Source organism: Nuphar pumila, chromosome 10 (genome assembly GCF_984573655.1).
Source record: "Nuphar pumila chromosome 10, dmNupPumi1.hap1.1, whole genome shotgun sequence".
NCBI lineage: Eukaryota > Viridiplantae > Streptophyta > Magnoliopsida > Nymphaeales > Nymphaeaceae > Nuphar > Nuphar pumila.
Window position 1 is genome coordinate 8,593,316 of NC_143258.1, and position 10,164 is coordinate 8,603,479.

The 10,164-nt window shown below is 40.0% G+C and overlaps 1 protein-coding gene across 1 annotated transcript; it reads right to left on the reverse strand.

Moving 5' to 3' along the window:
* Window positions 1-3,098: 3,098 nt before the first annotated feature.
* LOC149823437 (glutamate receptor 2.2-like) lies at window positions 3,099-9,232 on the reverse strand. The gene is made up of 5 exons (XM_090018331.1): window positions 8,950-9,232; window positions 6,830-8,187; window positions 5,010-5,322; window positions 4,278-4,684; window positions 3,099-3,685 (listed from the first exon to the last, which is right to left on the reverse strand). The coding sequence occupies exons 1-5, from the start codon at window positions 9,230-9,232 to the stop codon at window positions 3,395-3,397; spliced, it is 2,652 nt and encodes an 883-aa protein (XP_089874457.1). The 3' UTR covers window positions 3,099-3,394.
* Window positions 9,233-10,164: the final 932 nt, after the last annotated feature.

Here is a 10,164-nt window from a genome sequence, read left to right on the forward strand (position 1 = left end):
CTTCTCTTCTAACCTTCTTGTAATACAAAATAGAATATTATTTGTATCAAATCAAAATGAGTCCCATTTGTACTTCTACACATCGTTGTACACAGTAATCACTATAAATAATAATCATTGCACACTCGCTACCACAGTAATCATTATACATAGTAATCACTATACATAATCATACCTATAACAGTAAATCATTCATACTAATCGCTATCACAATAATCACTATACATAGTAATCACTATACATAATAATTGGTATCAGAGTAATCACTATACATAATAATACCCATCACATTAAATCGTTCACAGTAATCGCTATCACAATAATCGCTATACATAATAATCATTATGAAATTAATTGCTATACACAGTAATCGCTATCACAGTAATAACTATACATAATAATAATACCTATCATAATAAATCATTCACAGTAATCACTATCACAGTAATCGTTATATATAATAATTGTTATCAAATTAATCGCTATACATAGTAATCATTATCACAGTAATCATTATACATAATAATACCTATCATAGTAAATCGTGACAGACAAGATCAATTTGCGTACCTTGGTTACACTTTTCTCTTTTTCATCCCCTCCTTCCATCATGTGCCTTTCTTCTTCCTTCATTCGCTCCTTTGCCTCTGCTTTTCAATTTCTTCCTTCTTTTTCATCTCCTTCTTTTTCATTTTCTTCTCTTCCTCCTGCTTTTTCCTTTCTCTTTTCTTCTCTTCCTCCTCCAGCTTTTTTATTTCCCTTTGCTTCTCTTCCTCCTCTTGCTTCTTCCTTTCTCTTTTCTTATCTTTCTCGTCCTCCTTCTCCTTTCTTTGCCTTTCCTTCTCTTCCTCCTTCTTCTTTCTTTGCCTTTTCTTCTTTTCCTCATCCTCCTTCTCCTTCCTTTGCCTTTTCTTCTCTTTCTTATCCTAATGCTTCTTTATTTGCCTTTCCTTCTCTTCCTCTTCATTCTTCTTCTTCAATTGCATTTCCTTCTCTTCATCCTCCTCCTTATTCTTTCTTTGCCTTTCCCTCTCATTCTCCTCCTTCTTCATTTGCCTCATCTTCCTTTGCTTTTCCCTCTCCTCTGCCTTCTTCCTTTGCCTTTCCCTCTCCTCCTCCTCCTCCTTTTTCATTTGCATTTGCTTTTCATTAGCATCCTCCTTCTTCCTTTGTTTTTTCTTCTCTTCATCATCCTTCTTCTTTTGCTTCATCTTTAGTTCTTCTTCATGCTTTCTTTGCTTTTCAGCCTCAATATCTGATGGATAAAGCTTCACATTATACAATTCCATCTCTTTGTCTCTGTCTTTATCATTCTCAATCTTCATTATATTTTGGTACCTTTCATAAAGCTCATATAGATGGGATTGGCGGATAATTTCTGTAATAGTCATCCCATCGAACAACGAGAGATTTCTTATCTGACGAGCTTTAGACATTGCTAACTTACACAACACATAAATTTAACCACATCATTATATGTTACAATCACCTCCCCAAGTATATAATAATACAAATTATCTCATTTATTAAATAATCATCAACATTATAAATCATTGCAATATTTGGTTTCATAAGTAAACATCGTTGTAAGATTTAACAAACTTAAGTACAAATTGAGGTAACTTCATAAATAAGATCGCTGCTTTAAATGTATAAATCGTTGATGCTTCAAACTTATAAAATATTGTAGAACTTGCAACCTTTATAAGTACATATCGTTGTAATGTTTGGGCTTCATACGTAAACATTGATGTACAATTTATCAAACTTAAGTACAAATCATGGTAATTTTATTAAATCATTACTACTTCAAACATATAAATCGTTGTTGCTTCATAAGAACAAATTGTGCTAACTATTTTTCGATGCTTAGAAGGTGGATAGTACAAATTGATTTGTTTTAGTATGAAAATAGGTGTTATTTAACATGAATAGTACAACCAATTGTAAGATTTAGCATTCAAATTTACAAATTGATTTATTTGCATAATGAAACCTTACATGAAACTCACTAAAACAATACGAGTTTTGGTAATCCAATAATGGAGGAGAAACACCTTGAAGGTAGACGCAACCGATGGTGACAACGATGTTGTCACTGCACAGACGACGACAAATGATGCTTTGGCGACAGCAGACGACAACAAAGGGTGCTCCGACGATAGCATACGATGACAAATGATGCTTCGGTGACAGCAGATGACGACAAAGAAGGGTCAGGTGGCAGCAGATGACGACAAATGGTGCATCGTTAAAGGGAGCTCCTGTTACAACAGATGGTGTAAAAGTTTACTATTTAGACCGAAAACAAAATGTTTGGACTTTGAAGAGTTAACATCATCTTTGACTTTCTGGATGAAGGACATTTTTGTCCTTTTCTCGAACCGTCATTTCCCTTATTTGGATGAAAGATATTTTTTTCCTTTTCTTAAACTAGCGTTTCATGGCACGGATGGCGGGAAAGGGTACTTAAGTCTTTGCAATCGCACCGAACTCCGACGCTAAGTGATGCTGACACACGGGATACGATCCCCACATGCTTATATACACTGTTCATATAACCTGCTTGGCACTGCATACGGTCTCACTAGAAGAGTCTTTTGTCAATTTTAATATTTTTATACCAAGCCATTGGGAAGATGAACACTGGGTTCTTTATGTCATGAATAGCAAATATTGCTTGAATTTTATAATTTCTTAAAGACGTCACAGGAGACGAAAGATAGTAAAGATGGAGTCTGGAGTTGAGAACTTAATAAGGTGGGTGAGAGAGGACCACTTAACGACATCATAAATGGCATTAAGTGGTCTTGGGCCCATGTGAACATGTGTCTAATACAGGGAGGGCTTACTTATCTAGGAACTCGGCCTCGGTCACATATTCCGAGCGCTTTTAAACCTCAAAGCCAGTTGTTGCATTCCTTTGGGGGTAGGCTTTGATAGTTTTGCTAAAGTTCTGTTTGAGGCGAGCGTAGGAATGTCATTGTGTGTGTGTGTGTGTGTGTGTGTGTGTGTGAGAGAGAGAGAGAGAGAGAGAGAGAGAGAGAGAGAGCAATGTTTGAGAGAGATGTCAAGTTGTTGTGACTATAAAGAGTTGTTTTCATATGTAATATCCTCTGGGGAGATCAGTGACAATCAACACAAACTAGTTCTAAAGTGAGAAACATGCAGGGAAGCTAAGGAAACTAATTGATCTCGTAGTTTACAGCACTACTTAAACAAGGGACTTGTTGCCAAAGCACTACTAAAAGAAAGTTGCCATATTCATGCAAAACTTATTTACTGCAGTTTCCATAATGGACCCTGCAACTGACTCATGCTTTAACATCAATAATATTATTTACAATCAAATATCTTTTTGGTTAAAGTATCTGAAAACAGCAAGAACCTTTCACTATATGTTTGGTTCCCTTGATGCATCCAGTGCATGACCTTTTTTCATATATTCCTTTATAAAGGAGAAGAAGGTGATGATAAGCGCTGCAATTGAAGTTGTCCCTGTTAATAGGAAGAGACCCCAAAAGCTAGACACATTCAAGCTCTCAGATCTTGCTTTTGTTCTGGGATCCAAACATGTAATATCACCAAACCAAGCATTTTCAATGGCCGCCATTTTGTCTCCCTCTGTAACCTTTAATATTGCCTGTGAAACATCAGAAACTAGTGGAGATCCTCTTCGAAAAACCTGAAATACACATCATTAGGGCTTGTAAATAAGCTGAACGAATAGAACAGAGGGTGTTCAAGCTTGTCTCATTCTTGTGGCGAGCTAAGCCAAGCTCGAGCTGGCTTAACCAAAAAAACTATACATTTTTAAAATTAAGCTAAACTCAGTTCAAGTCACTTACAAAATAAATACATTGTTTCAAGGCTGTAAGCAATAGGATTTCGACTATAAACTCACTGCCTGAAACCCAAAAACTTCAACTATTTACACTTTTTGATACAAAATATATAAAAAATACATTTATCACTAGTTAACGAGTTTACACGGACCGAACCAAGTCCAACACTCAATTGCTCATGTTCGGCTTGCCAAGCCTATTTCACGAGTTGGAACAAGCTCTTTACAAGCCGAACACAAACCGTGCCACCAGTGACTTGTCTCGTTTTCCAGCCCTACACATCATCAAAAGTAGCTACCATATGAATGTGTGTGTGTGTGTGTGTGTGTGTGTGTGAGAGAGAGAGAGAGAGAGAGAGAGAGAGAGAGAGAGAGAGAGAGAGAGAGAGAGAGAGAGAGAGAGAGAGAGAGAGAGAGAGAGAGAGAGAGTCACAAAGGAAAACCCAGCAGTTTTATAGGTAGGTCCAACAATGGTGAACTTGTTGCAGTACTTGGCAAGGAATAGCTTGATGTATGGAATCTCATCGAAAATGGCTCCAACTCCACCATTTGCACTGCCTTTGGTGAGATCATCTATGTACTCTTCGGCCGTGAGGTATGTTTTCATCTTGGACTCATCGACATTCAATCGCTTCAGCAGGCCATGCAAAAAGGATCCTTTCTGATAACCGATTTTCTCTCCTGTTTTAACCAGGGTTTGGATATCTTTCACAGTGGGCTCAAGCTTCTGAAATGTGAGCATGGAAGTTAAACTGGCAGCATAGCTCGAAGTCAGGATCAAAACCACAAACACCCAAACAATAACCACAAGTCGAGTCAGGTTGCTATTAAGTCTCCCTCCTGTGATAGCAATGGATAGATGAGGACTTAAGTTAATATGAAGCAAAAATAACACCATCATCCCTAAAAGTGCACGCCGCGCGTACACAAACACACACCCCTCCTCGAGATGGGATATATAACTGATTTTCTGGTTGTATTCAATCCCCACCGCACATCTCCCCCACTTTCACAGTTCGCAAGTGAGATGCATATCTCCCAACTGAGATATGCGGTGGGGATTGTTCACAACTAATGATTGGGTATATACAATATGACCTGATGACGATCTACTCCTAACACACATGCGCGCACACACACACATACAATAAACTTGGAGCCTTACTGTGGGCAAAGACCATGGTGGAGAATATGAAATAAAAGGTCGAGCCCATTGCTTGAGAAGGAGATCCTCTAAACTCGGGGTTGATTCGATGCTCCAAAACCCAAATGACAAAGCCAGTGAAAACAAAGAAAGCACCAGTTGCCAACCAAAGCTCCATTGTTAATGGCTTCAGAAATACCAAAGCATTCTTCTTGCCGTCGACCTTCACGGGCACGACCATAGATATAGCAGACTCTGTGTAAGGCAACGTAAAATCCACATAGTTTGATCGGTTGGCTAAGATTGTTGTATCAGCCACTACCGCATCAAAATTCTGCTTTACATGCATATATAGAGTTTGTCACTTACATCGTATCATGTTAAGCACAAGAAACTGATTACCAAAAAAATGTTAAGCACAAGAAACAATTTTGCTGTTTTGTTTCTGTTTTTGAGAATCATTCTTCTTTTGTTAGCTTGATACTTATCATAATTAAAAACTGCTCATGCACAATGACAACGGTAGCACCTATAAGGGCCCCGCTCGTCTGGTAGGACCAAATCATGAATGTGACCAGCTTGACAGGCAGGCACAAGTTCAAAACCCATGAACGCATGTCCCTTACCACAAGGTCCAACCTGGGTGTACTCTTTGATGGGCAAGGAAGACCTGGGATTTTATGCCAAGGAACTTGGCCCTCATTTGTTTCGTTCCCATGTAAACGGGGCTCCGTATGGTTAGTAGGAGCTGTCAGTGCACGTCTCCTGTGGTGGGACGTTGCAGGTTCAAAACGCCAGTGGTACTATTGAATAATAACTGGTGGGGTGCCTAACCCCGGTCCCCAGCTTGCCTTTAGGTTTTCTTTGCATGAGAATGAATATAGGTTTTTAACAAAACCTGTCAGCTCAGCCTTCCCTTTTGAAAGCTTTCACAGGGAGGTATGAAAGAATTTATACGTAAGAAGTGTTTTTAAAAATATGACATGTGGACATCTCTCTACCATGTGAAAAAAAAAATAGAGGTCACCTTTGCCAACAGCACTTTCTCACCATGATGATTTGATGTTTGTTTTATTCACGGTGGAAAAGGATTGCATCAGGGTTGTCATGCAAGTTGTATGAAACAAACAAAGGCCGTAGTGAATGAGGCAGTTTTTCCCAATGAAATAAAGTCAACACTCTATGTCTGCACGAAGCTGAAGTCAAGACAAATCTTTAATAGTAGCCAATCATCAAAAAAGAAAAGAAAAATTGTGGTGGTCAAAGATATCATGGCTATACAAAAGATTTTGGAAGCAGGTCATGCTGAACATGAGCTTTTCTGCTCATGCCAACATCGTGGCCGTTCGTTTTGTATTTTGAAAAGTTAAAAGGTCAACAGAACAGTTATATGCTACGTGACATTGATCCAAAATGCAAACAGACGGCCACGATGTTGGCATGAGCAAAAAGCTCATGTTCAGCAAGACCTAATATGCATCCAAAGATTTCCTTGGAAAATCATAAAAAAAAGATAAATATGTTGTCGATTGATATAGACTGACAATACATTGGGGGCGTGTTTGAGTGCTTGTCCAAGCTTGGACAGAACAAGTGTCCAGAACAACAATAATAACAATAAACTGCTATTATTATTATTTAATTAGTGCTTGAAAATCAGGAACTATGAAGATGGAATGATGGGAAATGCAATATCTCGCCTTACCACTTTTGTGACGGTTAGTGCCCATATCTGACATGTCAAAGAAATGAAGCAATCTCATCTCCATCGTCCCCACTATATTGTCATGGCAAATAAAAGATCGAACATTTAAAAAGAGGAAGGAAATGTTAAAACTAACCCCGAGATAGACTTGGTACACGAGGTCGTTGTAGTTGCCAGCACTCTTTCCATGAGAATCAACGAAAGGGATGAATTCGTATTGCAGAGGGTAGGGCAAAACTTCTAGCACCGCTTTGAATACATCTATGCAGTACCCTTTAACTGTTGTCTGATTGGTTACTGAATTGATTTGGACATCAACGAATTCCCTGTACCTATACTTCAACGGCACACCAATTCTCAATTTCTTCCCTGGCGGTGGTACAATCCAACCCCTTGGAACCACAACTGACTCGCCCGGCCACATTACCGTTTGAAGATTGGAGGCAATATTCATATGGTTTCCATTCTTATTCTCCACACCTTGAATTTTCTTGAGAGTTTGTGACAGTCCATGGTTTGGACTCCAGAATCCAATTCTCCTTGCTCCCTTCCCAATCACATTCACTATCTCAAACTTGCTAGACTGTAAGTACCCATCTCTTAGATCAAATTCACCACTCAAACCCCTAAATTTGGCACTCAGTATCTCATGCAACAGTTTTGGACCAGTTGAGGAGACTCTCAAGCTCTCAAAACCCGTCGAATTCGATGAATCTTTCCTTTGGGGGATCCCCAAATTCCCGGAATTGGTTTTCTCCAGTGCACACGCTAACGCCCGGGCAGTATCGTAAGCCCACAAGCCAAACACGTTGAGTTCATTGTGCAGTGTTCTGATCTCGGGATTTTCCAGTTGGAATCTCCTTTTCCATCTGGGAATGAAATCCTTGAGCGCTTTCGATCTGGGGACGTAAGTTTTCACACCTATGACGCCATGCATGGAAGCAATTTCCAAGGGACTTAAGGAATCCAAGAGATTTCCCATCCCGTTTGTGACGATCCAAACATACCCTTCACTCATCATGCCCAGCTCGTTCGCGCATGAGAAAATTCGGGTGCCAAGAGAAGGCAGCATGTGCACCACAAAAACCCGTGTCTGCATTGACATGAGCTTTTGCAGCTCTTTCTCAATGAACGTAGAGCTAGAATTATTAGGAAGAAGTGTTCTATGGGGCACTTTGATGTCTAACCCTTCAAGTGCATCTGTCAGAAACGGTATCATCCCCTTTCCAAACTCATTATCCTCGAAGATGGGTATGACCTCTCTCCATCCATATGCCTTAACTATGTTCGTTATAGCATCAACTTGTGACGAATCAGCTTGTGCAGTTCGAATAAAGTATGGATACTTGGTTAAAGATAGTGAAGGGCTGGTTGCACTGAAGGAAATGATGGGGACTTGAGCTTTATCTCCCAGATTTGCTATGAAGTCTACTTCTTCGGATCTCATTGGCCCCAGAATTGCTTGCACCTCTACGTTCTCCAGTAAGTCGATAGCTACAACCAAAGCTGACTTTATTTCAATCCAGATGAAAACTAGAGTGCAATAGTTTACAATAGGGTTGAGAGTTCAAAGGCCTTGAATGTCTCGACTCAAACTCTCCAGAGGGTGCTCGTACTTTTACCAAGAGTGTTATTGTCACCCACCCTAGAATCTCATTTTTGTAAGTTGTTTTTGTCAAGTTTGACTTCATAAATGGATTCAGCATTATCAATTTGACAAGAATTGTCACTGGATCGTATTTTTTCTTTGGAAGAGAAAGATGTGATTTATTTAAAATTTTAATGATTTTATAACCATTGATTTTTTAATCGTCGAAAAATCCTGCACACAGCTCAGATTCAAGCAATTTAAATGACAATCTTTGCTAAATGGACAATGTAGATCACATCCAAGGGTTCAAATTTGTTCATGACAGCTTGCAACAATGACATCTCATGGTGGGTATGATGCATGGTATGTACTCCTTCGATCACTGGATTTCCCTCGTGAATTTCTCATCATAAATATACTGCCATGAATGAACCCCCTCAAACAAATCTAGCACTAGCTGAAGAGAGACCAGATCAGGTGCAATCACATTGCACAACTTTAATGTGCCGTTGCACTTGATCACCCTCCATCTGCTGTTGCGCCCTACTTCTGTACCAGAGCAGATGAAAGGTGATCAGGTGCAGCATCACATTGCATTTGTGCAATGTGATTACACCTCTGATCCCTATTCTTTGAAGATGAGTTCAAGAAAAAAAGAATGGTACCTGCCGAAGCTGCCCCAATGACATCATGTTGCGAGTTCCGCGGATGCAGCACTATTTGTTTCGAGTGTTTATGGTTGGAATAAAAGTCCTCGAGAGCCATCGATATACAGGAATTGCTGATTTTGGCAGCCAATGTGCTGAAGTCAAGAACCAACCCAACGTTTACGGGAATTGCACTATGGTTCACACCCCGTGAGCACCAAAGCTGCAGCGACAAGGTGAAGAAGACTTGCAAGGAGGTAGCTTGCATCTTGTGCATCTCCTTGCAATTGCCTGAAACCATCGTGGCAAGAGACAGGCCGGTATTTGGAACAAAAAAAGGTTAAATCCCCTTCTAATAGCAACTAGGCAAGATCATAGTCTTTGGAAAACCGTGTGGGGTCTGTTTGGTGATCTGGAGAATCTTGAATTTGAACAGAAATCTTGAGGCCAAAGTTCAAAATGCAAAAAGTTGACTCGTTCAATAGTAAGGGATCTTACAAATTTAACCGAAGGAGGGACTGAGCTTCTGAGCACGGCCCACCTCATGGACATGTAAGAGGTTCAGATTGGTCCATGACTATTTGTCTCCTTTCAAAGGATTCCATTAGTCTGGGACGACCTTGAGTTTGCTGACTTGGACCATGACCTCTTGACTACGAGTTTCTGCAGATGCATACTCGTGTTTGACGGAGCAGAAGTTCACAAACCAAACAACGGGGGCTCGGCGTGGTTGGTAGGAGCTCTCAGTGCAGGTCTCCTTGTGGTGGGACCTTTCAGGTTCAAAACCCAGTGGTCCGTTGAATAATAACTGGTGGGGTCTGCCCAGCTTGCCTTTAAAAGAAAAAAGAAGTCCGGTATCATAGTTGCATTGGTCCTCGATACACCCTAGCATTGCGAGAAGCAGATCAGGTCATGCTGAACATGCGCGTTTTTTCTCATCGTGGCCATCCTATTTGTATTTTAAAAAGCTAAAAAGTCATGTTCAAAACGCTCATGTTCAGCATGACCTGATCTGCTTCCAGCATCGCGTATCATTACCAGATATCAGTACAAAACTCGTCTCCAAAACCATATGTCGAAGTATCAAATCACTACAAGAAAACATGGAATTAGTGACGGGTTTTTTACTGTCTCTATTGGCATTGCAAATCAGGGACAGTAAAGACGGTCGCTACAGAGCCCATAAAAAAAACATATAAAATAATCCCAGACAGTAATAAGCCCTCCACCTTT

Coding starts and splice junctions, on each gene's coding strand:
- LOC149823437 (XM_090018331.1), bottom strand. CDS start 9,232: ATGGTTTCAGGCAATTGCAAGGAGATGCACAAGATGCAAGCTACCTCC. Junction 8,188..8,949: donor CATTGGGGCAGCTTCGGCAG/GTACCATTCTTT, acceptor CTTTGGTTGTAG/CTATCGACTTACTGGAGAAC. Junction 3,686..4,277: donor AAACTGCTGGGTTTTCCTTT/GTGACTCTCTCT, acceptor TGTGTATTTCAG/GTTTTTCGAAGAGGATCTCC.